The sequence below is a fragment of the Trichechus manatus genome, unplaced genomic scaffold (genome assembly GCF_000243295.1).
Source record: "Trichechus manatus latirostris isolate Lorelei unplaced genomic scaffold, TriManLat1.0 scaffold00054, whole genome shotgun sequence".
Taxonomy (NCBI): Eukaryota; Metazoa; Chordata; class Mammalia; order Sirenia; family Trichechidae; genus Trichechus; species Trichechus manatus.
The window spans coordinates 16,365,753-16,392,911 of record NW_004443990.1 but is presented as its reverse complement, the minus strand read 5'-3'; the positions used below and the strand labels follow the sequence as shown (position 1 = coordinate 16,392,911).

Sequence of the window (27,159 nt, the reverse complement as noted above, 5' to 3'; positions counted from 1 at the left end):
AACCGTGGTAGCCCTAGGGGCTTCAAAACCAAAAAACTCACCGCTGTCGAGTGGATTCTGACTCACAGCGACCCTATAGGACGGAGTAGATTTGCCCCATAGGGTTTCCAAGGCTGTAATCTTTACAGAAGTAGACTGCCACATCTTTCTTCTGCCCCAGGGGTTTAGGAGAACAAAAATAAACAAATAAATAAATAAGCCAGGAAAGAGAAAGAATGTATTGCTGATCCACACACCCTGGCTGTGCCTGTTAACTAGGGGATAATGAAAGGGTGTCAGAATATGATTTAAATGCCCGGTCGACAGTGACATCATTGGGTGACGCCTGACTGGAGAGGCCTTTCAAGAACGTCCCCCCACCTCTACCCACCCCGTCTCTGTGATGGCGTAGCTCCTAGATGTCTTTCTTAAAGAAGAGAAACAATGCGGGCCGACTAGATTAATCCTTTAGCTTCTTTTGTATGAGTTGGAATCGACTGGAGGCAAACGGTTTGCATAAACCAGACAAATGAATTCCCGGTCCTAGGAACTACAATTCCCAGAAGACATCGTGGTGGCGTCTGTCTCTTACTGCATTCCTATTGGCTTATGTTTGCTACTCCCAGCCAATAGAAAACAACCTCTTTGACAAGTGCCAAAATGGCGCTATCTAGGATCTAAAGATAGATTGTCCGGTAGGCTTAAGTTTGGGGTGGTGGTGGATGAGTTTCAGGGCTGGGGAAGGTGGGAAAAATGCGGGGGGAAAAAATCTGGATTTGGGGTGGTAGCGGCTGAGGGACGTAGACGGAGCTAAAGGCGTAATTAGGCAACTGGAACTGTCTTAAACCCTTGCTGCCCCGTCTTTAGTTCTTGACACCCTTTCCTTAGTGCCCCGGTCCAAGGAAGTTTGGTTCTGGAGGGAAGAGATTGACAAGGCGCCTAACTTGCCCCCTTTCTTTCTTTCCTTCTGGTTCCTGCCTCCCTTAGGTCTTCCCGTAATTTCTCCATTCCATTTAACTCTGGCTTTTCCTGCCGTTTTCCTCAGAACCTCGTGTCCCCTACTGTAGCTCGATTTTTCCTTCCACAAAGCTCGCCGCTACCAGCCCCGCCTCCTCAGATTGCAATCATGAAGGTCGTGAACCTAAAGCAAGCCATTTTGCAAGCCTGGAAGGAGCGATGGAGTGACTACCAATGGGCAATCAACATGAAGAAATTCTTTCCCAAAGGAGCCACTTGGGACATTCTTAACCTGGCAGGTCTGAAGTGAAATGGGAAGGAAGGAAGGGAGGGATAAACCCAGAAAAATCGTAACCACTCTGTCTTTGTTATTTCTCTTGCAGAAGCACTGCTGGAGCAGGCCATGATTGGACCTTCCCCCAACCCTCTCATCCTATCCTACCTGAAGTACGCCATCAGTTCCCAGGTAAACTGCCGCACCTACTCCAAGGATTGAGGGATTTGGAGGTAAAAGACTTAGAGTGCAATCGTCAGGTCACACTTTCTAGGTGATTTTGTTTGAACAGATTGTTTCTCTGAGCTTCAGTTTTCTCATAAAAATAATATTGCACTAGTTGTTATGGAGTCCCTGGGTGGCGCAAAGGGTTACATGCTTGACTACTAAATGAAAAGTTAGCAGCTCGAACCCACGCAGAGGTATCTTAGAAGACAGGCCCGGCAGTCTGCTTCTGAAAGGTCACAGCTTTGAAAACTCCATGGACCACAGTTCTACTCTGACACATGAGTTGGAATCAACTCGACAGCAACTAACAAGTTGTTATGAATATTACACTCACTTACTCTCTCAATCATATTTACTAGTGCTTGTATGTGCCAGACAGTGTGGTAGGCCCTGGGGATATAGCTGTGAAAAAGACCTGATCCCAGCTGATCCCAATGGGTAACGTTGTTAGCTGCCATCAAGTTGGCCCCCAGCTCACAATGACCCCATACACAACAGAACGAATTGCTGCCTGGTCCTGTGCCATCCCCATGATGAGTTGCCGATTAAACCATGAGAAACTGTAGGATTTTCACGGGCTGATTTTTGGAAGTATATCACCAGGCCTTTCTTCCTAGTCTGTTTTAATCTGGAGGCTTTGCTGAAACCTGTTTAGCATCGTGATGTTGTTGTTGTTAGGTGCCCTTGAGTTGGGTCCGACTTACAGCAACCCTGCGTACAACAGAACAAAATGATTTCTGGTCCTGTGCCATCCTCGTGATCGTTGCTATGTTTGAGCCCATTGTTGCAGCCGTTGTGTCAGTCCATCTCCTGGCATAGCCAACATGCAAGCCTCCACTGACAGACAGGTGGTTGCTGCGCATGAGGTGCATTGACATCTGGACGCCCAGAGTCTAATCTGGGTCTCCAGCATGGAAGGGGAAAATTTCACCAGTGAACCACCAATGCCTCTAGGCTCTATGGATGAAGTGGTGTTTAAACCAAGACCTGAATGTTGAGTAGATGTTAACCAGGCAGATTGACAAGAGAGAAAAGCTTATGTGTAGTTTGGGAGGCAAAAATCACATGATGTTTAGGAACTGAAAATAGTTTGGTATGGCTAGAGCAGTGGTTCTCAGCCTTTTTGGTCCCATACCCTTTTACACTCTTAAGAATTATTGAGACCTTTTGTTTATGTGTATTATATCTGTCCATATTTACCATTTTAAAAATTAAAATAGAAATCTGAAAAAAAATTTACGAATTCATTTAAAAGTAACAAATTCATTACATGTTAATATAGATAACATTTTAATGAAAGTAACCATAGTTTCCAAAACAAAAAAAGTTAGGAAAGTAACATTGTTTTACATTTTTACAAACCTCTTTAATGTCTGGCTTAATAGAGGACAGCTGGATTCTTCTGCTTCTGCCTTCAATTATACGCTATTTTGGCTGAATTACTTGAAGAAAATCTGGTATTACACATCAGGTACTTGGTTTGAAATGGGAGGAGTATTTTAATAAGCTTTTCAGAGAACTGGATATTCTTCTTTGATACTACACTAAAATTGGACAGGTGATGTGAAACTATCAGTGAACTTGTTATACTCTGTTACATTAAAATCCATTGGTCTTTCCCTTGCACTTTGAATGCATGTTTTATTCATTTAGATTTTTTAACATGAATTTGTCATGTTACCTAGTTATGCAGTTATTCCACTTGTTGGCACAGTATCATCACAGGTCATGGAGACTCTGGGAAACTCCACTGTACGACTGTGAGAGAATGAACGTGAAAAGGGCAAATGACATCTTAGTAGTATTTTGAAAATAGTTTTGACCTCTCGGACCCCTGGAAAGGGTCTTGGGGACCCCCGAGGATACCTGGCCCATACTTTGAGAACTGCTGGGCTAAGCACATCAAGTTGAAGGAAGAAACTGGTTTAGAGAGAGAGAGAGATAGAGGACCTTTCTGCACCTGAGGAGTTTGGACTTTATCCTAGGGCAGTAGGTAAATATTTAAAGGTTTTTAAGTGGAGAATAGTGTGATAGGATTTGCTCTTTTTTTTTTTTTTTTTAAATTAACATGCAATAAAATGCACAGATCTTAAGTTCAGTTCCATGAGTTTTAACAATTACATGTACCCATGTCACCAGCATCCAAAATAAGATACAGAACATTTCTGTTCTCCCAGAAAGTTCCCTTGTGCCCTTTTCCAGTCCATCCCCCTCTCCCACAACCACTAAATGATTTCTATCACCATAGATTAGTATTGTTTATATTTTAGATTTCATATTCTTATTGCTGAATAGTATTTCACAGTAGACACATAGTTCTTGTATTTCCTTTTTTTCTTGGCGTTATGTCTGCTTTCTATGTTAGCACATGTCGATCTGCCTTATTCTTTTCAACTGCTGCATAGTGTTCTATATGTAATGTAATTTAACAGTTTCCCTTGTGTTGGGCATTTAGGCTGTTTCTAATTTTTTACTGTTATAAGCAGTGCTAAACGTTATACCCACCTCTCTGCATATCTGTGAATATTTCTTTAAGATAGATACTTAGAATTGCTGGTTTGAAGAGTACCGAAAACAAAAACAGCAGCAAAAAAACCTGTTACTGTGGAGTCGATCCTGACTCTTAGCGACCCTGTAGGACAGGGTAGAACTGCCCCATAGGGTTTCCAGGGAGCAGCTGGTAGATTCAAACTACCAATCTTTTGGTTAGCAGCTGAGCTTTTAACCACTGCACCACCAGAACTCCTTGAAGAGTATACACATTTTCAATTGTAGACCCTGCTAATTGCCCTTCATAGTGTTTAACAGTATTTCAAACACTGAGTAGAATCTTTCTACCTTTTTTCTAGAGAAACAAAAAATTATATCTCATTTTAATATGCATTTCCACGATTGTAATATTGAACATATTTTTTCATATGTTTATTGGCTTTCTGTATATCTTCTGTAAATTACTTATGTATATCATTTGCCTGCTTTTCTATTGTTTGCTCATTTTCTTATTAATTTCTTCATAATAGCTTTATTGAGATACAATTCACATACCATATCATACACTCATTTAAAGTCTACAGTTAACTGGTTTTTAGTCGTGCAACCATGACCACAATCAATTTTTGAACATTTTCATCATCCGAAAAAGAATTCTTACTGATTTTTAAGATCCTTTCATATAATCTATCTTATAATTCTTATCTGCTATGTATGTTTTAAATTTTATTCCTGTCATATATATTTTTTTGACTTTGTGATTTTTTTTCTTAGCACACAGAAATTTTGAATGTTTTTGTTGTCAGATTTATCCTTTTTTTATTTTATGGCTTTTGTCTTAAGGAGTTCCCTGTTCCAAGGATCTAAATATATTCTCCATTTTCTGCTAACACTTCAATTTTATTTTTTTAATTTATTTAATCCGTCTAGAATTTATTGTGGTATGAGGAATGGATCTATATTTATTTATTTATTTTTCCAAATAGATGGACAATTGGCCCAACTGCCTTTATTGAATAGGCCATTCTTTATCATATGCTAAATTCTCACATAGAAAAGGGTCAGTTTCTTGACTCTCTAGTATGTTTCATTGATCTATTTGTCTTTTCTTGCACGAGTGACTCACTGTTTTGATTACTGTAGCTTTATAACATTTTTTTAAAAATTTTATTTATTTTGTTGTTGTACTGAGAATATACACAGCAAAACATACACCAGTTCAACAGTTTCTACATGTACAATTTGATGACTTTGATACATTCTTCAAGTTATGGAACTATTCTCACCCTCCTTTTCTGAGTTATTCCTCTCCCATTAACATAAACTCACTGCCCCCTGAGGTCCCTATCTGTTCTTTCAAGTTACTGTTGTCAGTTTGATCCCATATAGATAGTCCTTAAAAGAGCATAATGCTTAAGGCAGACATTTTTTACTAGTTAAGCTGAACTATTGTTTGGTTTTAAGAAGACTTCAGGGGATATTTTTGGTTTAAGGTTTAAAGATTATCTCAGGGCAGTAGTTTTGGGGGTTCATACAGCCTTCATGGCTCCAGAAAGTGTGGAGTCCATGAAAATTTGAAATTTTGTTCTGTATTTTCCCCTTTTTGAGCAGGATTTTTCTACAGAATCTTTGATCAAAATGTTTAGTAATGATAGCCAAGCACCATCCAGTTCTTCTGGTCTCTTGGCAGAGGAGGCAGTTGTTCATGGAGGCGATTAGCCACACATTCCATTTTCTCCTCCTATTCCTGAGGCTCTTTCTTCCTCTGTTGCTCCAGGCTAATAGAGACCAATTGTTGTGCCTTGGATGACTGCAAGCTTTTAAGACCCCAGGAACTACCCAATCAACTAGGAGGTAGAACAGAAGCACTAAATACATTATTAGGCCAATTAACTGGGATGTCCCATTTATAGTATGTTTTGATACCTAGTTGGGCAAGTATTCCCTTAGTTGTTTTATTTTTCAGAAATTTCTTGGCTGCTTTCAGCCATTTCCTCTTCCAGACAAGTTTTGGAATCAACTTGTTAAGTTCCTTTAAAAATCCTATTTATTTAATTGGGATTTCCTTGAGTTTGTAGATTAATTTGGGGAATTTATAGATTAATTTTAGGGTGGTCACTCATTGTAGTTTGACGAATGAGTTGGCGGGAGGTAAGACTGAAGGCAGAGAGGCCATTAGTCCAGGAGTTGGCACACTTTTTTGGTAAAGGACCAGATAGTAAATCCTTTTTACTTTGTGGGCCCCATTGTCTCTTTCACAGCCACTCAACTCTGTTATTGTAGTGTGAAAGCAGCTATAGACAATATATGGACAAATGGGCATGACTGTGTTCCAGTAAAACTTTATTTACAAAAATAAATGATGGGTTGGATTTGGCCTGCAAGCTGTAGTTTTCTAAGCCCTGATTTAGGTAATTCAGGTGAGAGATGATGTTGGCAGAAACTTGGAAAGTGGCAGCAGGAAAAACAAAAGGTGAATTCAGGAATAATTTAGGAGGTGGCATGGAGAGGATTTGATGATGAAGGAAGTGAAGGAAAAAAATAAGTTAAGGATAGTGCCTAGATTTCTGGTTTGGACACTGGATGGCTGATGAGATCATTAGGAGACAGTGGAAGTAGAATAGGACTGTAGGATTGGAATGTGAGTGTCTTAGTTACCTAGTGCTGCTGTAACAGAAGTACCACAGGTGGATGGCTTTAACAAACAGAAGTTTATTTTCTCCCAGTCCAGTAGGCTAGAAGTCTGAATTCAGGGTGCCAGCTCCAGAGGAAGGCTTTCTCTCTTATCGGCTCTGGAGGAAGGTCCTTGTGATGCATCAGTCTTCCCTTGGTCTGGGTGCATCTCAGCGCAGGAACCTCAGGTCCAAAGGACGTGCTTTGCTCCTGGCACTGCTTCTTTGGTGGTATGAGGTCCCCTTGTCTCTTTGCTTCTCTCTTTGCTGTCTCAAAAGAGATTGGCTTAAGACACTCATCTTTTTTTTTTTTTTTTTTTGTTGTTTACATTTCAAGTTAGTCTCCCATGCAAAAATTTATACATTGTTATGTGACCCTAATTGTTCTTCCCATACTATGTCAGCACACTCCTCCTTTCTACCCCTGATTCCCCATGTCCATTCAACCAGCTCCTAACCCTCTTTGCCTTCCCATCTCACCTGCAGACAGAAGCTGCCTGTTTAGTCTCTTGTGTCTACTTGAGCTAAGAGGCACACTCCTCATGAGTATCACTTTATGTCCCACAGTCCAGTCCAATCCCTGTCTGAAGAGTTGGCCTCGAAAATTGTTTTAGTTCTGGGCTGATAGAGAATCCGGGGGCCATGCTTTCTGGGGTCCCTCCAGTCTCAGTCAGACCATTAAGTCTGGTCTGGTCTTCTTACTAGAATATGAGTTCTGCACCCCACCTTTCTCCTGCTCCATCAGGGACTCTCTATTGTGTTCCCTGTCAGGGCGGTCATTGGTGGTAGCCAGGCATCATCTAGTTCTTCTGGTCTCAGGCTGATGAAGTCTCTGGTTTATGTGGCCCTTTCTGTCTCTTGGGCTAATACTTCCCTTGTGTCTCTGGTGTTCTTCATTCTCCCTTACTCCAGCTGGTTGGGACCAATTGATGCATCTAAGATGGCTGTTTGCAAGCTTTTAAGACCCCAGATGCCACTCACCAAAGTAGGATGCAGAACATTTTCTTAATAAGCTTTGTTATGCCAGTTGACCTAGATGTCCCCTGAAAGCATGGTCTCCAGATCCTTACCGCTGCTACTCTGTCCCTCAAAGTGTTTGATTGTACTCAGGAAACTTCTTAGCTTTGATTTAGTCCAAGACACCATTTCATCTTGTAGAGCTCATCAATATAACTGCTGCTAATCCATCTTATTACATCATAGTGATAGGATTTACAACACATAGGGAAATCATATCAGATGATAAAATGGTAGACAATCATACAATACTGGGAATCATGACCTAGCCAAGTTGATAGATATTTTTGGAGGACACAATTCAATCTATGACAGTGGATAAGAAGTGGAGATGACATGTTTGATTTGGGTCTTGTTAAAATTTAAGGTGCCTGAGTGGGCTGTCAAAGGGAAGATATTCAGTAGGGAGTTGAACATATGTATCTGGAACTCAGAAGGAGAGGTCTAGACTAGAGATATTGCTTGAGGAGTCATCAGCCTCAGATGGTAATGGAAGGTGTGGGCAGGGATGAGATTGCCCAGAGAGAGTGGAGACTAAGCAAAGAAGTGACCGAAGCCAAATTCCCGTGGAACCAATCACGTTTATGGAACAAATTATAGGAAAATAATTCCTCTTAGGAGTCTGAAAAGAAGAGGCCAGAGAGGAGAAAAAAAAAAAAAGCAAGAGAGTGTGGTATCAGAGGAGCCAAGGGAAGAGAGGACTGAAGAATGAGGGAATGTTTTCATGGTGTCAGATGCTGCCCAGAGGTGAGGTAAGAGCAGAACTGAGAAATATCCATTGAGTTTAACAACAAGAGTTTGTTGATGACCTTAATGAGCTGATTCATAGAGTGCTGAGGACAGAAGTGGTTGGAGTGGCTTGAAGAGCAAATGGAAGGTAGGGAGTAGAGACGATGAGTGCAGAGAAGGCTCATGTCTATGAGGAGCAGGAGAGAGAGGCTGATGGTTAAATGGAAATGTGGGGTCTGCAGAAAGTTCTTTTAAAAATAGAAGAATCTTGAGATGTATAAACACTGATGGGAAAAGCATGAGGGAAAAAGAGGCTGAAAAAACAGTGAGAGAGAAATAAATACGTCTATGAAAGACCTTTGTGACCTATAAAGTGCCATGCAAAATTAGTAACTTATTCTTCCCCCAGGGTCAAGAGGCTGTGCACATAGAAAGCACTTAGGAGGAGCTGGGGGTGTTGAACATGAAGAAGAGCAGAGAGGATTAAGGAGCAGCTGCAGTGTAGCTCTATCACAGACACTGGGTCTGGACTAGGCATGTGTGCCATGGCCCGTGCAGACAGTCTAGCTCTGGGGACTTGTGGTGCTTTAGAGCTTGTATGTTGATAGAAATATTAAGACTGGAGTAGGTTAAATCCTGCTGTGAAAAAAAGCTTACCATGTGGAAAGTATTTTTAGGTCTCTGGAGTAGCAATGTTTTATTGATCTGGTTAGCAGAAATTTACTTAACAGAGTTCTGAATGTGAAGACCAGAAATTCATTTGAACTAATGGAATCCCTCAGAACATACAGAATTTGGGGTTTCTATTCTGGTAGTTTGGAGCCCTGGTGGTACAGTGGTTACAGTGCCCAGCTGCTAACTGAAAGGTAGCTAGTTCAAACTCACTAGCTGCTCTATGGTAGAAAGATGTGGCAGTCTGTTCCCATAAAGGTTTATATAGCCTTGGAAATCCTCTGGGGCAGTTCTACTCTGTCTTATAGGGTTGCTATGAATTGTAATTGACTCGAGGGCAATGAGTTGGTTTTTATTCTGATAGTTTGGGTTCAGTTTCTAATGGGAACGTCTAGCTCCCCCTACAGGTAGGTATCCAACAAGGTTCATTTCTTTGCCAAGCTCTTGCTATGGGGACATCAGTTATAAATAAACAAACACTCCCCTGGAACGTTATGGTCATCCTGCCCAGGCAGGCTCCCAACTCTCTGATGACTGTCAGACACCAGCTATGGCTTCCCAGTATGTCCCGCTGATAGGGACGCTAAACACTAATTGTGTATTTAAGACTCTGTGTTTTGCTCCTGTTCATCCAAGTATACTAAAGATATCTGAACAGAGAGCAGTCTGTTCACTTGATGAAGGAATTATACATGGAAGGAATTGTTACGTGTGTAAAATTCGCCATGCTGAGGTCATTGGGCCTGGCTTAGCTTTCTTAAACCTTTGGGGATTGCCACTTCTCTAGCGGAGACGGCCCAGGAGGCAGGTGGTTATCCTGACAGTTTCTATCATTGTATTCCACTTTTCTATTTTGGTGTATTTTGCCTCTGATTTTGAGTACACCATTGTAACTATTTTATATAGTATTATTCATGTTTTATCAGCATGCTATAATTATTTTTTTTCAATATGACAACTTAAAAGATTTTCTGTAAGGTTTAATTTCATTCAGGGAAAATTATTTTTTTCTTTTGAACTAGATCTCCAATCTTCTTATGATGGTTTTACTAACAGAAATTTTCTTCAAGGTAAAATTTTTCAGAATGCATTTAGTTAATAGACTTCATCAATTTAAAGCAATAAAAACTTACTGAGAACCTACTTTGTGCCAGGCCTTGGGTCATGTGCTAGAGAAACATATAAATTCAATACTGTCCCTGTCTTCGGGGAGCTCACTATTTAGGTAGAATCTCCTAAAACATATTTTGGAAATACATAGTTAAGTGAGATTCCTTGTTCAGATAAATTGAAAAGTATTGCTTGCTTTATTTCTAGTCATCTTAGAGATTTTCACTGTATATAAGTATATTACGGCTCTGAGAAGTCTTACAATAAAGAAGGCTCTGTGGTGGTGCAAATAGTTAATGTGCTTGGCTGCTAACCAAAAGATTGGAAGTTCAAGGTCCACCTGGAGGCACTTGGAAGAAAGGCCTGGTGATCTAATTCTGAAAAATCAGCCACTGAAAACCCTATGGAGCACAATTCTACTCTGACACACACGAGGTCACCATGAGTCGGAATCAGCTTGATGGCAGTTGGTTTTTGGTCTATATGTTTAATTCAGTGTTTCATAAGTTCATTTCACACAGAAGCTGTGTGTGTATGTGTGTGTGTATGTGTATGTATGTGTAAAGTGTGTGTGTAAATTCTCTTGACATCCTAAGGAACCTTGGAACAATGTGGTCCGATAGAACTTTCTGCAGTGATAGAAGTGTTCTGTATCTGCTGTTCAATTCAGTAGCCATTAGCCACATATGGCTTTTGGGCGCTTGAAATGTGGCTAGTATGACCGAGGAACTGAATTTTTTTTTTATTTCATTTTAATTAATTTAAATTAAAGCAACCACGTGTGGTTAGTGACTTTCCTATTGGATAGTGCAGCTTTGAAAGATATTTTGGGAAATAAAAGAGTCCCTGTCCTCAAGGAGCTCCTAGTTTAGTGGAGGGTGACGGGCACTCTTGTAGGTGGTGAATGTGATGATGAGTATAAGAGGATTACATGGAGCATAGAGGGAGGATTTCAGCTTTGGGTGGGAGGCTTGGGTGGGAGTTGATCAAGGAAGGTGTCCTGGAGGAGATATAATAAGCCCTAGGGAATGAGTTAAGAGTTTGTATAATGAAATTTACTGCCTTGAAATATTCATTGCGGGAAATATTTGTCTCTAATTCTTATCTAAATAAAAATCACTCTGTGGAGAGTCTGTCGGAAGAGGGACTGGGGATGATGCATAGTGCTCCTACCTCTCTTTTGATGAGTTAAGGAGGCCTCTGGAGGGGTTGAGGCTACAGAAGAGCTGCAGCAGCTTTAAGCCTCAATGTTGGTTCCTCTCTACTGTGGGTACTAACTGTCTGAACACTACTTAAACCAGTATTTTGTCTTTCTTCCCTCCAGATGGTGTCCTACTCCTCTGTCCTCACAGCTATCAGTAAGGTATGACCATAGACACTAATGGGCTAGGTGTGGGTCGGGGACAGAGATATGGTGGTGATGGACAAGGCCCTCGCCTCCCTGACTGCTGTGGTCATGTGATCTCTGGTTGGCATTATTGACCTTCCATTGGAAGGAGGGGGATCCTGGGAAGTGGGAGCTGGCAATTAGGAGCCAATTTCAATGTCAGAAGGATGCTGAGTCTGAAACCTGGAAGAAGGATGAGCAGGAATCCTGAACTGTACCATCTACCTCATATGTGAGGCTCTGGGGTTGACTGGGACACTCCATAGCATCTCTACTGTTCTTTCCACAGTTTGATGACTTTTCCCGGGACCTTTGTGTCCAGGCATTGCTGGACATCATGGACATGTTTTGTGACCAACTGAGGTAACAGGGGGTGTGGATGCTCACAACCATCCAGCATTGTCTTAGTGCAGAGAAGAAGCTTCTAGCACATAGACTGAGACCAATTCTGTGGGTTCCCACATTTCCTCTTCCCACCTGCCCAGCCCCGTCCTTTTCTGCGGATTCCCTTAGGACAAAATGTCTCTTCTCTGTTTGAAGTAGCCCATCTGAAATCTGGTCCAGTGGAAGCGGACTGAACTGGGTCTTCCCCAGGGCTTTGCTAGCTTCCCATCTCCATTCCCTAACAGGAGAGTGCCAGGGACTCTGCGGGATCTAGGTGTGGGTCAGATTTCAGCCGGTGGAGCAGAGACAGATTTTGCATCCTTTCCCGGTAGCTGTCATGGCAAAGCCGAGGAGTGCATCGGGCTGTGCCGAGCCCTTCTCAGCGCCCTCCACTGGCTGCTGCGCTGCACCGCAGCCTCTGCAGAGCGGCTTCGGGAGGGGCTGGAGGCCGGCATCCCAGCTGCCAGGGAGAAGCAGCTGGCCATGTGCCTGCAGCGCCTGGAGAAGACCCTCAGCAGCACCAAGAACCGGGCCCTGCTCCATATTGCCAAACTCGAGGAGGCCTGTATGTCCCCTGAGCCCCCAGAGCCCCACCTGCCACTGTTCCCATAGCTGGTTCTTTAATTTAGAGGGGAGAGGCAGGATGCCATCCCAGTTCTTTCCAGGAGGATCTGAAATCATCCCACTTCCTTTTTTTTCTCCCCATAAGCATTGCATACATCCCAGGGACTTGGGCAGGGTGGCACCCGAGCCAATCAACCAACAGGTATTTACTGAGCATTGTCGTATGCCCAGCACTGTGCCAGGTGCTGGGGGTGGGGGGAGGGGGGCTACCAAAGAAGCATGTGGCAGGGTCCCTGCCCTCAACAAGCATACCTGCTAGTTGGGGAGCAAGACTAGTACATAATTTACATGGAAAAAATGAGAGGACAAGACAAACACACAGGCCCTCCTTGTGTTTGTCTCCATATTACCCATCCTTTGAAAGCACATGACTCTTTTATTTGAGTGTTACCTGAAACATCCCTTTGAATACTCTGTCTGCTGTCAGGCCTGGTGTGCCATAACCGTCTTTACTAAAGTTCGGATGTTAAATATTGGAACTCTCCAGAGCCTGAGAATAGACAGATCACCTGGCAGAAGGGAAGACTCTGGTATTTCTGGACATAGGGCCCTAAGGCCATAGTTTTGCTCTAGTAACTAGAATGCTAGGATGGGTCAAGCTCAGGTCTTCAGGACCTGGTTGGAGAACTTGTTACAAGGTTATTATATTTATTACTTCTCAAAACTTGTTTGATTGCCCATGAAGTCCAGAAAGATGGTCACTGTGTAAAAATGGGTTATGTTGGTGGTTTCTTGATAAGCATTTATCAGCTGCAAAGTGAATGAATGCTTAATTTTAATGGATCTTGGGTCTTGTCTTTTTTTGTTTTTTCTTTTTTCCTGTGCTACATGAAGGTTAATGGGCTAGTTGGTGCCATTATTCATCATTTGACTCTCTGGAATTGTAACTAGAATAAATAACTTATAATTAAGTACTAAGTAATGTGGTACAGACCATAAGTACAGGCATCTAGGGGAGAAAGCAGAGGTTTAGATCAGTTGAGTAAGTTGTTAAGGGAGCTGAGGCTTGACCAGAGACTTGAAGGATGGTGGGATTTTGAGAGGTGAAGATGAGTGGGAAAGACATTTCAGAAGAGGAGAGCAGCAAGAGCCAAGGCCCAGATGAGGGAGTAGATGAGCCCAGGCAGGCCATTTAGTAACCCAGCTTGACTAGAATGGCAAATGAGGTCCACTCGCAAGATTGGCTTTTTGGATTGGCCTATTCCTGAAGTGGTGGACACCCTCCCTGTTGAAGCCATTGGACCCTCTCACCCTCCTCTGTCTCTCTCTTCCACTATTTGTGTCAGGTTTTACCTAGTTGTTAGAATTGGCTGGGTGCGTCCCCTTGAAGTCAGGCCTTTGGAAATAGTTTCTAGGGGCTTTAGTCATGAGTGCTCACTCCCCTTCTAGAAAAAGTGCATGCTGCCCCTCACGCCCCTGGCCTCCATGTCATCCTCAAGGGAAGCCTCCCTGTGTGGTTTTGTGGGCCCAGAGGGTGCCAAAGTCGAGGAGTTTGGGCCCAGTCTCTACCTCTCCTCTGTTTCCCCTCATGTTTCTGCATTGCCTTTTCCCCGCCAGCCTCATGGACTGCCATCGAGCACTCACTCTTGAAGCTTGGGGAGATCCTGGCCAACCTCAGCAACCCCCAGCTCCGGAGCCAGGCTGAACAGTGTGGCACACTCATTAGGAGGTACCCGGCACCCAGGGTGCATGGTGGTGAAGGGAGACAGGAAACATACACCCCAGGGTGTGTGTGGGAAGTGTGGCACCAGGCCCTGTTGTCCCCTCTGCTCTCACCTCCTCTTCAACTCTCCCTAGTTCCTGAACATGTGCCCTGTGTTTCTATTCCCCTCAGCATTCCTGCAATGCTATCTGTGCACTCTGAGCAGCTGCACAAGACTGGCTTCCCCACAGTCCATGCAGTGGTCCTGCTCGAGGGAACCATGAACCTGACAGGCGAGACGCAGCCCCTGGTGGAGCAGCTGATGATGGTGAAACGCATGCAGGTGGGAGGCTGTGTGGTGGGAAGGGGCAGAGGAGCTTCTCTCTCCTCAAGGTGGGCTGGCCATTTGCGGGTGAGAAGGGGGATTCTTCTGATCCGTCTTGGAGACGTAGGGTTTCTCCTGATTCCTGTGGTATTGTCGTTTCACTGTTATGTCCTTCATTCTCAGCATTAAAGCTGGGGACATGACTGTGCTGTGACGTATCTGACTCAGTCTGATTCCAAGAGCCTTCATAAGGATGAAGAGGTTATGGACCACCTTCTTACGCTTATGCCTGGTCTTCCCACAGCACATACCCACCCCCCTCTTTGTCCTGGAGATCTGGAAAGCTTGCTTTGTGGGGCTCATTGAGTCCCCTGAGGGTACAGAAGAGCTCAAGTGGACAGCCTTCACCTTCCTCAAGGTACCTGGGAGCGGAGGAGCAGCAGAGCCAGTTTAGGAATGGTTCTCAGGGAAAGCATCAACACCCTGGGCCTCTGTCCTGTGCTTCTCCCTGCTGGCATTGTGCCCAGTCTGCCAGGTCCCCCTAGCATGAGTTCCCATCGATTATTTCCTCTCAAAGTCCCAGGGCTATATTTAGCCCACTTGGCAGGACTCTGTTGTTTCTGACCATGGAGGTGCTGCTTAGCTCAGTCATCAGCCAGCTCAGTGCATGGCAGGAAGGAGAGGCAGTCAGGGGAATCAGGCCCTGGTCCTCCTTAAAGTGGGGTTCCACTTCTGCTTGTGGCATTTCCTGTCAAGCCAGTAGAAATGAGTGGTCTGTGTCCTGTAGGCTGAGGAACGTCAGGCACTTGGGTTCCCATCACCTTTCTGATTCGGCTCTAAGAGTTGTTTCCTTCTCCGAGCAGGAGTGTTCCTGTGTCTCTGCCCACAGTGGGGGGAAGGAGGGGCTGCTTCAGTTCTAGGTAAAAGAGAGAAGAAATTGATCTTCCTGTTTGTCTCCCTATCCCACCCCCCAGATTCCACAGGTTTTGGTGAAGCTGAAGAAGTACTCTCATGGGGACAAGGTGAGTTGAAGAAATGAGATGGGCTGGCATGGGATTAGGGGAGGACATTTCCGCCCTGGAGAATAAGGCTAAGGGAAGGGTTATTTAGACCCCAGCCAGATAGTAGTGTGTTCTTTTGCCTGGGGCAAGGCTGGAAGCGTATGTATCCCTGAGCATCTGTGTGCATCTGCACACTTGCACCCAGTCTCCAGACAGAAGGCAGCCGGACCTCTCAGGCGATTTCTCCCGGAGGCAAGGTTAAGCCTGAGATGACCAGGGTTAGGGTAGCCATGTAGGGAGCAGTGATGCCTCACTTCTTCTCCCCACCCCAGCTATTGGCCAGTGGTGGGCATGGTCTGCTTGTGGGTCTGTATACCCACAAAGGTGTTCTTGTGAGCCTGCAGTGCAGGATGTGGGTAGAGTTGAGGACCTGGAAGCCAGATGGAAGTTTCGCACTCTTTGTAGGACTTCACTGAGGATGTCAATTGTGCTTTTGAGTTCCTGCTGAAGCTCACACCCTTGCTGGACAAAGCTGACCAGCGCTGCAAGTACGAACTGCCCTGCTCACCTCTGCTCTACTGGAAGGTGTTCTGGGATCTCCTGCTCTTTTGTGCCAGATAAAGCCTCAGGGGACTCTGTCTCCCCATTCACTCCCCTTGGCAGGGGCAGGAGCCAGCAGGTACTCTGCGAGTACCCAGAGCCCCTCTACCTTCCGTCAGGCACTCAAGGTTTCCCTCATCTGAAGAAGGGTGGATACAGGGCAGGACCCATGGCTCCCATCACTCAAAAAATCCCAGCTATGTACCCCACTCTCTCATTTTTTTTTCCCCTCACAGCTGTGACTGTACAAACTTCCTACTCCAAGAATGTAGCAAGCAGGGACTTCTGTCTGAAGCCAGTATGACCAACCTTGTGGCTAAGCGGTAAGTGTAAGCTCACTTGGGCTGCCCCAAGGACCCCTTGGCCTCCCTCTCTTGAGTCCAGACTGGGCTGCTGGGTGCTTTTTCCCCTCCTGTCGAGAGTTTGGCTTGCAATGACTGGGACCATGCCTGGGGTTACAGGGAACAGGAGGGAAAAGAAGACATTGATTTCTTCATACCAAAGTTTTATACTTCTACTTGTTGTTTTTTAACTCATACCTCCTTTGTGATCAAAGTAAAAATCCAAATCTTTCTTTTAATCTTAAATGAACTTTCACACACCTTAGAGTTAAAGACATAAACAAATTAAAACTCAAAGGATGGAAAGAAATACATCAAGCAAACAACACTCAAAAAAGAGCAGGAGTGGCAATATTAATCTCTGACAAAATAGACTTTAAAGTAAAATCCACCACAAAGGATAAGGAAGGATACTATATAATGATTAAAGGGTCAGTACACCAGGAGGACATAACTATAGTAAATACACACCCAATGACAGGGCTCCAAAATACATAAAACAAACTCTAACAGCACTGAAAAGAGAGATAGACAGCTCCACAATAGTAGTGGGAGACTTCAACACACCACTTTCGGTGAAGGACAGAACATCCAGAAAGAAGCTCAACAAAGACACGGAAGAGCTAAATGCCACAATCAACCAACTTGATCTCATAAACATATACCAAACACTCCACCCAACAGTAGTCAAGTATACTTTCTTTTCCAGCACACATGGAACATTCTCCAGAATAGACCACATATTAGGCCATAAAGCAAACCTTAACAAAATCCAAAGCATCGAAATATTAAACAAAGCATCTTTTCTGACCATAAAGCCATAAAAGTAGAAATCAACAACAGAAAAAGCAAGGAAAAAAATCAGACACGTGGAAACTGAACAACACCTTGCTCAAAAACTACTGGGTTATAGAAGAAATTAAGGATGGAATAAAGAAATTCATAGAATCAAACGAGAATGAAAACACATCCTACCAGAACCTTTGGGACACAGCAAAAGCAGTGCTCAGAGGTCAGTTTATAGCAATAAATGCACACATCCAAAAAGAAGGACCATAATCAAAACATTAACCTACAACTGGAACAAGTAGAAAGAGAGCAGCAGAAGAAGCCCTCAGGTGCCAGAAGAAAGGAAATAATAAGAATTAGAGCAGAATTAAATGAAATAGAGAATAGAAAAACAATTGAAAGAGTTAACAAGACCAAAAGCTGGTTCTTTGAAAAGATCAACAAAATTGATAAATCATTGGCCAAACTGACAAAAGAAAAACAGGAGACAAAGCAAATAACCTGTATAAGAAATGAGATGGGTGATATCACAACAGACCCATCTGAAATTAAAAGAATCATAACAGAATAGTATGAGAAATTGTACTCTAACAAATTTGAAAACCTAGAGGAAATGGACAGATTTCTTAAATGAACTTTCAAAATAGATATAATGACTAATGATGAATTGAAGCTATTACAGTATTGAATATGCTTTCTTCAACTTCATCTCAACCCCAAAGATGCTCAAATGCTTCCCACCTTTTTCTGTGCCTTTGTTTCTGGGCTTTAACTAGGGAGTGTGTCAAGAATGCTTCCTACCTTTCTCTGTGCCTTTGCTTCTGGGCTTGAACTAGGGAGTGTGTCAAGAATTTTTCCCTCTTCCTCTTCCTTCTCTTTACCAACTGGTTACGGCCACAGCACAGCAGACCGGGAGCATGCACCCCAGCTGAAATCGGCAGAAAATGCAAACATCCAGCCTAACCCCGGGCTGATCCTCCGCGCAGAGCCCACTGTCACCAACATCCTCAAGGTGAGTGTGCCCGTCGCTTGCCATCAGGGTCAACTCTCTCCTCTTTCCAGCTTTCCTTCCACTTCTAGGTAAACAGAGGCCAGACCTCTCTCTCATCTGCCTTTTATACATGGTTGCTTTGGAAGTAGAGAAAGGGGGAAGGAAGGGGAAGCTACCCTTGAAAACTAGCATTGTTGGGCATCGCTTGTATACCAGGCATTGGGGTAGATGCTTCATATGGAAACAATTGAGAATCTCATAGTGGTGACCTCTCTCACTCCAACCCCACCATCTTCATCCAAGCTTAGTTGACAGGGATGGATCAGAGATCAAGGACAGATTTTAGGAATGCTTTTCCAGATTGGAGTCAGAAAGATGTAGACGAACTTGTAGGTCATGGTGTATTCCATTTACTGGAGACCTGCAGAGAGAGAAAATGTGGCTAGGCTGTATTTGGGGGGTCTTCAGTGTTCTTCAGGACTTGATTTCCCGTCCTGTCCCCAGACGATGGATGCCGACCACTCCAAGTCCCCAGAGGGGCTGCTGGGGGTCCTTGGCCACATGCTGTCTGGGAAGAGTCTGGATTTGCTGCTAGCTGCTGCTGCTGCCACTGGGAAGCTGAAATCCTTTGCCCGAAAATTCATCCAGTAAGGAAGGCTGAGCCCCTAAACAGGGTTGGGGAGGATGTCTGAAGGGAGGAGATAACAGGATAGGGACTCGGGTCTGGATCTTCCCCAGAGATGCATAGACCAAGGCAAAGCGTCCCAGCTGGAGAACTTGGAGGAAGTTCTCTGACCTGAAGTGCTCATTTCTCTTCAGCTGAGGCTGAAGTGGAGGTGCCCGATGAGGTGACAAGGTGTTGAACAGTGGCATGGAGGAATTCCGTGTATGCCCAGTTACTAATAAGGGGCCCTCAAACTCTGTTGACTTTTTTGGTTGACCTGGAATTTGATGTATAGAACCTTGTTCTATTCAGCAGGCCATTCTCTAGGCCTTGGAAATCTTTTAAAAATACATATAAGTGATTCTTTTTTCTGTAGCACTGGTGTTCATTTCATGCTCACCCAGAAATTCAGACTCTAGTGACCGCCTCTTTGGGAGTGGTTGACTCCCAGCCCCCAGCTGTTGCTCATCTTTTGCCCTGGTTGATGTGATTTGTCTCCAATCCTTCCACAGCTTGAATGAATTCACGACCCATGGCAACGAAGAAAGCAGTAAGTCAACTCTGTGCATCCCCAGGCCCAATTAGCACTGAAGGTGGGGTGTGGAGGGAGAGAACAGGGGAGGGAAGAAGACACCTTTGCTCATAATGGGGAGGCCATGTTGTTTCCTCCCCTGAATAATGACTGAATGAAGCTTTTGGGGAGCCTTGAAAGAGGGTGTTACTAAAACCATCCATTTGTCTCTGTATCCCCACTTTATGATTTGGTTGGGTACTGGAGGAAAGGAGGGTACTAGGAGGTTTTTGATTCCGAGGAAGGAATGATGTTCCAACTGAGTCTCAAGAAAAGGATCCTGAGCCTCAGAGCTTTGAAAGAGCCACTTGGCCCCTGACCTTCCTTGAGGCAAATTCTGGTACCTTCTCAACCCAGACAAGGGCTTTGGGTCCTGCCCTAGCTGAGGGGTCAGCCTTCTTATCCTTCCCACAGCCAAACCAGCCTCAGTTCGTGCCTTACTCTTTGACATCTCCTTCCTCATGCTGTGCCATGTGGCCCAGACCTATGGCTCAGAGGTGAGTGAGAGGAGAGCAGGCAGCATTAGGGGGTGCCGAGTGGGTGGGATTAAAGGGGAAGGAAACAACCAATAACTCTCCCCCACCTCCACCCCCCACTCTCTGCTAGTCCCCCAAGCCAGTTGGTTCTGCTGACCTCAATTCAGGTGCCTAGCCCGGGCAAAGTAAATGGATGCCCCTTGGTTCTATCCAAAATCCTTCAGTGCACATTCACATTGACCACTAGGTGGCAGCATAGCCCCTGTCTTCCTCCTTTAGATCCGTTTGTCCCTATCTCTTCAGTCTGGGAAGGGTGTGGAAACGTGGCAGGAAACTGAGGTGCAGTCTGAGGCCCAGCCCTGGCAGGTGCTGAGCCCTCCCAACTCGGCTGGTGCCTCTCCCTGTCCCCTTTCCCAGGTGATTCTGTCCGAGTCAAGCACAGGAGCAGAGGTGCCCTTCTTTGAGACCTGGATGCAGACCTGCATGCCCGAGGAGGGCAAGATCCTGAACCCCGACCACCCCTGCTTCCGGCCAGACTCCACCAAAGTGGAGTCCCTGGTGGCCCTGCTGAACAACTCCTCAGAGATGAAGCTGGTGTCAGTGGCCGGGGTGCCCAGTCCAAGGGTGGCAGTGGGGCAGGGGCCAAGACCCTCTCCTCTAAGCCCATCCCCTGCTCCCTTGTGATTTTTCTCCCACCCCCTCTCTAACATGTAGGCAGATGAAGTGGCACGAAGCCTGTCTCAGCATCTCAGCGGCCATCTTGGAAATCCTCAACGCCTGGGAGAATGGGGTACTGGCCTTCGAGTCTATCCAGGTAGTCCATTCTCTCGGCAACCCTCTCCAGAGCCTTCGCTTCTCCCTGAGACACAGCCAGTTTTTGATAGTTTGTGATATTTTGTAAGAACAAGAAGACCCTTAATCCAAGAGCTCATGTTTTGGTATTGGTCCTCTCTGTAGTCCTAGTCTTAGCCATTCCCTCTGGAAAATCAAAGTTGGGGTGGAGAGGTGTGAATTGTGGCCTAGGACTCCACTTGCTGCACTTAGCTGCCCACAGAGGCAGAGGCCCAGGAAACTGAAGGCCAGAGAAGGGGACGTAGTAGCCCCAGTCACCCTTTTCTCCTTCCCCTAGAAAATCACAGATAATATCAAGGGAAAGGTATGCAGTCTGGCCGTGTGTGCCGTGGCTTGGCTTGTAGCCCACGTCCGGATGCTGGGGCTAGATGAGCGTGAGAAGTCACTGCAGATGATCCGCCAGCTGGCAGGGCCACTGTATAGTGAGAACACCCTGCAGTTCTACAATGAGAGGTCAGTGACCCATCCTCTCCCTCCTCGAACCCTGTGGCTGTGCCATGAGAAGTCAGTAACTGCCATAACCCATATCCCTCTCTTCTCTTACCTTACCCAACACACTGCTTGCTTGCCTCCTTACTCCCTCACTCCCTCGCTGTCTTATTCACATATTCACTCACTGACTCAGCAAACATTTAATGTGTGTCTTGGTGCCAGGGGTGTTTATAGTCCAGCACTGCTGCGTGCCAGAAATACAGACCCCAAACAGCCATGGTTCCTGTCGTCAAAGAGCTCAAGTTTCAAAAACTAGCTCACCAGAAGAGCAAAGTAATTATCTTAGTTGTATCACTATCTGGGAGCTGTGAGCTCATCTGTAGATTTTATGGGCCTTGGGTCTCCCCCTCCCCCGCAAGCTGTCTTTTGTGACATATTCCTGCCTTGGCTCTGCAGGGGCTTGGACGATCTCCCTGTTGACCTCAGCTATGTTGAGTTCATTGGTGTTTTGAGTAACTATTCACAAGGAGCTGTGGAGGACGTCTTGTAAGGGAGAAGTTGAAATCTTTAGGTGAAGTGAGGTTTGGGGAGGGTCTGTAGAATCACATCTCCTGTTTCCCCCTTGCCTCCTCCTTTCTTCCTTTCTCCCCCTCCCTCCCCACGCAAGTATGCTTAGAATGACATAATCATTCTAAGCACGTAAGTCATAGCTGGGTGAGGAATGGTGGGAAATTCATGGCTCCATCGTGCAGGTGGAAGAAGTAGCTCAGAAAGTCATAGCACCGTCCCCAGGGCCACCCGGCATTCCAGGCACGGTTAGCACAGACCTGGGTCTGTATCATAGCTGGAGACTCTTTTCCTATGAAAATTCCTGGATATGCATGTTGCCCAGCTACCAAAAGCCAGGAAGAGTCCTGTGGGGCAGCCCGGGGGCACCTCTCCTGGAAATGACGGTTGACATTGGGAAGAGGCCAGATCTGGGTGGGGACCCCCCAGCACTCAGCCCAGGGGGAAGTGATTGTATTTATTTATGCCAGAGGGTTGGCAGGGCCCCAGGTGTGGGGTTGGGGAAGGAAAAGGAGAAAGAGAAAATATTAATATACTGCTGGAATGACCTGGGAGAGGGAGTCCACCCCGCTTTTGATGGTCTTGGTGCCCGGCAGGTGAGAGTCTTGCCAGGAGCAGGAGGTGCTGTCAGGTTGGCTAGGGGTTTGCAACTTCCTCTTGTCCCCTCCCCTGGCACAGAAAGGGATTAATTCCCCAGGAATACTTCTGTAACCCGAGCTGAGGGAAAAGTCTTGCCTGGCTGTCTCCTGCTCCTCCCCACCCTGGTACAGTGTTGCCTGAACCTCAAGTGCTCTCCTCCCTCAGGGTGGTAATCATGAGCTCTATCCTGGAGCACATGTGTGCTGACGTTTTGCAGCAGACGGCCACACAGATCAAGTTCCCATCCACGGGCATGGACACCATGCCCTACTGGAACCTACTGCCCCCCAAGCGACCTATAAAGGAGGTGCTGACCGACATCTTTGCCAAGGTGCTGGAGAAGGGGTGGGTGGACAGCCGCTCCATCCACATCTTTGACACCCTCCTGCACATGGGTGGCGTCTACTGGTTCTGCAACAACCTGATTAAGGTACTTGGGGTGGGATGCATATGGGCCAGGTAGTCTGGAGAAGCAATTGTCCTCAGATTCAGGGAGACATCTGAGAACATACCAGATGGACCAAACCTGGTCTTATCCTCTCTCTCCTCATCACCTAGCCTGCTTAGCCAGGCTTCTCTTGAGAGGCTGCTGTAAGCTGGGTGGCCTGCTAAAAGTTGTGAGAGGATACCATGGAAAACCAAGGCTGGGCCTTACTAGGGGAGCTACTAGGCTCTGGGGGCTCCTCTTCTTGGGTGCTCCAGCCAAAGGCACTGGGGACTGAAGATACGGAGTATCACCCCGTGCTGCTTCCCTGAGGTGGGGTATGGTGTGTGGCGGGAGAGGGGCTGGAGTAGCAGGATGTCCAGGCCCTGAGCTCAGGGCCCAGCTCCCAGCCGCCCCCTCCCCTGCCCATCCAGGAGCTGTTGAAGGAGACCCGGAAGGAGCACACACTGCGGGCAGTGGAGCTGCTCTACTCCATCTTCTGTCTGGACATGCAGCAGGTGACCCTGGTTCTGCTGGGCCACATCCTGCCTGGCCTGCTCACCGACTCCTCCAAGTGGCACAGCCTCATGGACCCCCCAGGCACCGCTCTTGCCAAGTAGGGGCCACTTCAGAGCCTGCTCTGCTCTTACACCCTAGGACCTCCTGTCTCCCATCCCACAGAGTCAGGCGCCCCTCACGTGGTTATCACCCCTGAGAAGCTGGGCTTGATCAATATGGATACAGAAGCCCTCTCTAACCCTACTTCTATTTCCTGGGATTCCTTTTCCAGGCTAGCTGTATGGTGCTCTCTGAGTTCCTACTCCTCCCACAAGGGACAGGCATCCTCCCGCCAAAAGAAGAGACATCGTGAAGACATCGAGGTAGGGGACCTCGCTGCTCACATGTTTGTGTGTTTATTCAGCAAACATTTACTGAGCATTTGCTGGTAGGAGACGCCTTACCAGGCAGAGGGTATGAGACATGGTCCCTGTCCCCGGGGCAGTGGTATTAGGGACTGGGTGGTCAAGATGCAAGTCCAAGAAAGGACGTCAGACTGCCATCTTTTGGTGGGGGGCAGTCCTGGAAGAGGGGAGCACTTGCTGTTTGCCATCCCTGTGGAGGGATGAGGAGAGGGGACTAAGATGGGAGGGAAGGTGACCCCTGCAAATACTCCTAATGGCTGTGGGGAGTGACTTGCCCACCCAAGTCTGGGCTCCAGTCCTCTTCCCCGAGGATGGATTTGGAGCTCAGGGTGGGTCCGAGTGGCTCTCCTGCCTTCTAGGATTACATCAGCCTCTTCCCCTTGGACGACATGCAGCCGTCCAAGCTGATGCGACTGCTGAGCTCCAACGAGGAGGACGCCAACATCCTCTCGAGTCCAAGTGAGTATGCGGCAGGTCCTCGGTTGGCTCCTTCGCCTCCTGGGAACTTGCTCCCACTGGGAAAGCTGCTGTGCTCTCTTCCCAGCTGCCAGCATGTTCACTAACTCATCAGAGTGGCTGTGGCAGGGGTTTGCCTCCTTCTGTACTCTAAGAGGGTATTCTGTGTCCTACCTCTGGACAGATGGTTGCTCTGTATCTCTCCCTAAGGGTTGAAGCTCCTCTGCTCAAACCTTAGAAAAGGAGCCCCCCCTGCGCCCCCGCCACATACCGTTGTCCCTCCCCCACCCCTTCCTTACTGAGCCATATGGTTGAGAGGATGACGAGCTACCCACGGGAGTTGATTGCCTCAGGCACGCTCTGTGCCATTGACTCACCAGCTCTGACCTTCCTTCCTTGACACACGTCCGAAGGCCTAGAACAGGCTCGGGCGAGGACATGGGGCTACTCCCCACTCTTCCTGCCTCAAGAGCACCCCTCCCCGGCTCTGGACTTCCCTAGATATAACCTTCGCACTTTCCTCCCCTCCCAGCCCAGACTTCCTGCAGGAGCCTTCTCTCTCTGCCAAGGGCTCCTTCTGTGCCATTTACTTTTACTTGTTTCTAGAGATTTCTCCTGAGCCTAGAAGTTTCTTTGGGGCCTTTTAGCGACTAGGGGACCAACTGTGTGCTTGAGCAGAGAAAAGGTGCTGGGCTTGCCACCTACGAACCCCATGACCTTTAGCTAGTTGCTTCACGTTTCTGGGTCTCAGTTTCTTCGTTTGTAAAATGGTGAGGAATAAGCGGCTTAATCCATGTCGAGCCCCAAATGGGCACATGGTGGTGCTCACCACATATTAGCTCTTCTCTTGTCCCCCCTGTGCAGATCTCTCTGTATTCAAGTGCCCCCACCCCCATTTTGTGGTGAATATATAACAAAACCTTTGCCATTTCATCATTTTTTATGTGTGCAATTTGGTGACATTAATTACATTCATCATATTGTACAACCGTCACCGCTATCTGTTTCCACATTTTTCCATCGCCCTTAACAGAACCCTATGATCCTTGATCTAAGGGTCTGCTCTGGGATCTCCACACACCGTTTACCCCACCACATTGCTGAAGGACTGTCAAGGAGGCTTCCCTTGGGCAGGTCAGTTTAGAGTGTGGTAGGCCGTTTCCTCAGTGCCCCCTCTGCTGATTCCACAGCTGACCGGTCCATGAGTAGCTCCCTGTCCGCCTCCCAGCTCCACAAGGTCAACATGAGAGACCCTCTGAACCGTGTCCTGGGTAAGTCCCTCCCACCCCACCCTGGAACCTGGGGGCGAGCTGAGAGGAGCCTCAGCCCCTGCCTCGAGGGAGACAAGAGACCTCATCAGCTGGAAGGGGATCTTCCTGGTGCCCCTTTGCCTCCCTCTACCCATTTTGCCCATCTCCCCTCGTTGCCAGCTCTGTCTCCCCAAGGCTTCCCACTTAGGCCCTTTTCCTGTTCTCCTCCGATTTTCCCTTTACACTACCTCTTCCACCCCCATTTTTTGGCGTTCTTAGCATGTTTTCCTTTTCCTGTTTCCCTCCCATCTTCCCCCAGAATCTGTCTTCCTGAGAAGACCCTTCTCATGGAATTCCCATCTCGCTCTCCTTCTTCCACACAGCCAGTCTCTTCCTGCTCATTTCCTCCATCCTGGGGTCACGGACCGCGGGCCCCCACACCCAGTTTGTGCAATGGTTCATGGAGGAGTGTGTGGACTGCCTGGAGCAGGGCAGCCGGGGCAGCATCCTGCAGTTCATGCCCTTTACCACGGTGAGCACCTCGCCTGCGGCCGGGTGGCCTGCCTCCAGATCAGATGGCTTAGCACCTCCTAGCCAAGTTTGGGGGTTCAGGGCCAGCCCTCAGAGTAGGGAGGGGGCCTCCTTCCCTCCCAGGACATCAAACCAACCTGCCGTGAGGTGGCCCTAGTGAGCAGCTCTGTCTGTCTGTGGCAGGTATCGGAACTGGTGAAGGTGTCAGCCATGTCCAGCCCCAAGGTTGTTCTGGCCATCACGGACCTCAGCCTGCCCCTGGGCCGCCAGGTGGCTGCCAAAGCCATTGCTGCCCTCTAAGGGCCTTGGAGCTGCCACACGGGGTGGCTGGAGGGTCCCCAGCCCCATGCGTCTCTGAAGGGAACAGTGAGGAAAGATGAGACATCATTGCTCATATCCACATGACAGAAGAGCCCTTCGTGGGTTTCCCGATCTTTTTCCTCTTCCTCTGACTTCTAACCTCTAAGACATCCCCCAGTTTCTTTCGTAATTTCCTTTCCTCTCTGCCAGTTCCTGGGAGGTGAGCATCTGGCCTCCTTAGCCCCAGGGCAGTCACCAAGAGTAGATTTGCCTTGGAGGAACTTGATAGATGCATAATATGTGTGTGTATATATATATTTATAGATGAGGGGGTGTTCACTCCTATCGGCTGACTTGTAAATAAAGATCTTTGTGGATCCCTTTGTGACTGTGACTGCGCCAGGGCCTGTGCCTCCCTGGGGGTGGGGAATCAATGTTTTCTTGGAATCCCTTGTGCTGCTTCCTGGGGAGAGGCTCAGTCCTGTGGTTGAGAAGAAGGAGGAGGAGGAGGAGGAGGAGGAGGTGCCCAGGAAGGCTAGGCTCAGGTTTCCATGTTTGTTCCCTCAGCTCAGGGAAGGGCCAGGGAGGTGAGAGCAGCCACCCTATCCCGCCACCCTGCAAAGTCAGACTTACCCTCAGAAGGGAGAGGCTTTGGCTAAAGGCCCCACTGATGCTAGGTTAGGGTGTTCTGTTCTGTTATTCCCAACCCAGCCCAACCCCACCCACAGTCTGACTTGCCCAGAGCCTCGTCTGTCCTCTCAAGAGAAGGCCTTGGGGGGATGAGGGACAGGAACTCTGTTTAACTCTTTCTTGCTTGCTCCACACATCTCCCAGTTTCTTCAGGACAGACAGAAATGGAGGA

The 27,159-nt window shown here is 46.9% G+C and overlaps 1 protein-coding gene and 1 non-coding gene across 3 annotated transcripts; both read left to right on the top strand.

The window, feature by feature from the left end:
• Nucleotides 1-728: 728 nt before the first annotated feature.
• Nucleotides 729-26,667, top strand: MED24 (mediator complex subunit 24). Of its 2 annotated transcripts, XM_023732822.1 has the most exons (26): nt 729-1,235; nt 1,320-1,402; nt 11,453-11,491; nt 11,805-11,878; nt 12,232-12,464; nt 12,609-12,665; nt 14,081-14,192; nt 14,358-14,508; nt 14,795-14,908; nt 15,465-15,512; nt 15,957-16,039; nt 16,328-16,414; nt 18,122-18,233; nt 18,717-18,859; nt 19,389-19,426; nt 19,862-19,944; nt 20,341-20,519; nt 20,638-20,737; nt 21,053-21,228; nt 22,579-22,843; nt 23,272-23,453; nt 23,628-23,718; nt 24,120-24,219; nt 25,407-25,487; nt 25,850-25,998; nt 26,181-26,667. In XM_023732822.1, the coding sequence occupies exons 1-26, from the start codon at nt 1,106-1,108 to the stop codon at nt 26,295-26,297; spliced, it is 3,027 nt and encodes a 1,008-aa protein (XP_023588590.1). In that variant the 5' UTR covers nt 729-1,105; the 3' UTR covers nt 26,298-26,667. The 2 variants fall into 2 exon arrangements, with proteins under 2 accessions (XP_023588590.1, XP_023588589.1); XM_023732821.1 differs by having other exon boundaries at nt 25,850-26,213.
• LOC111820889 (small nucleolar RNA SNORD124) lies at nt 19,679-19,782 on the top strand. Its single transcript, XR_002824381.1, has one exon. It is a non-coding gene; the product is annotated as a small nucleolar RNA SNORD124 (small nucleolar RNA).
• Nucleotides 26,668-27,159: the final 492 nt, after the last annotated feature.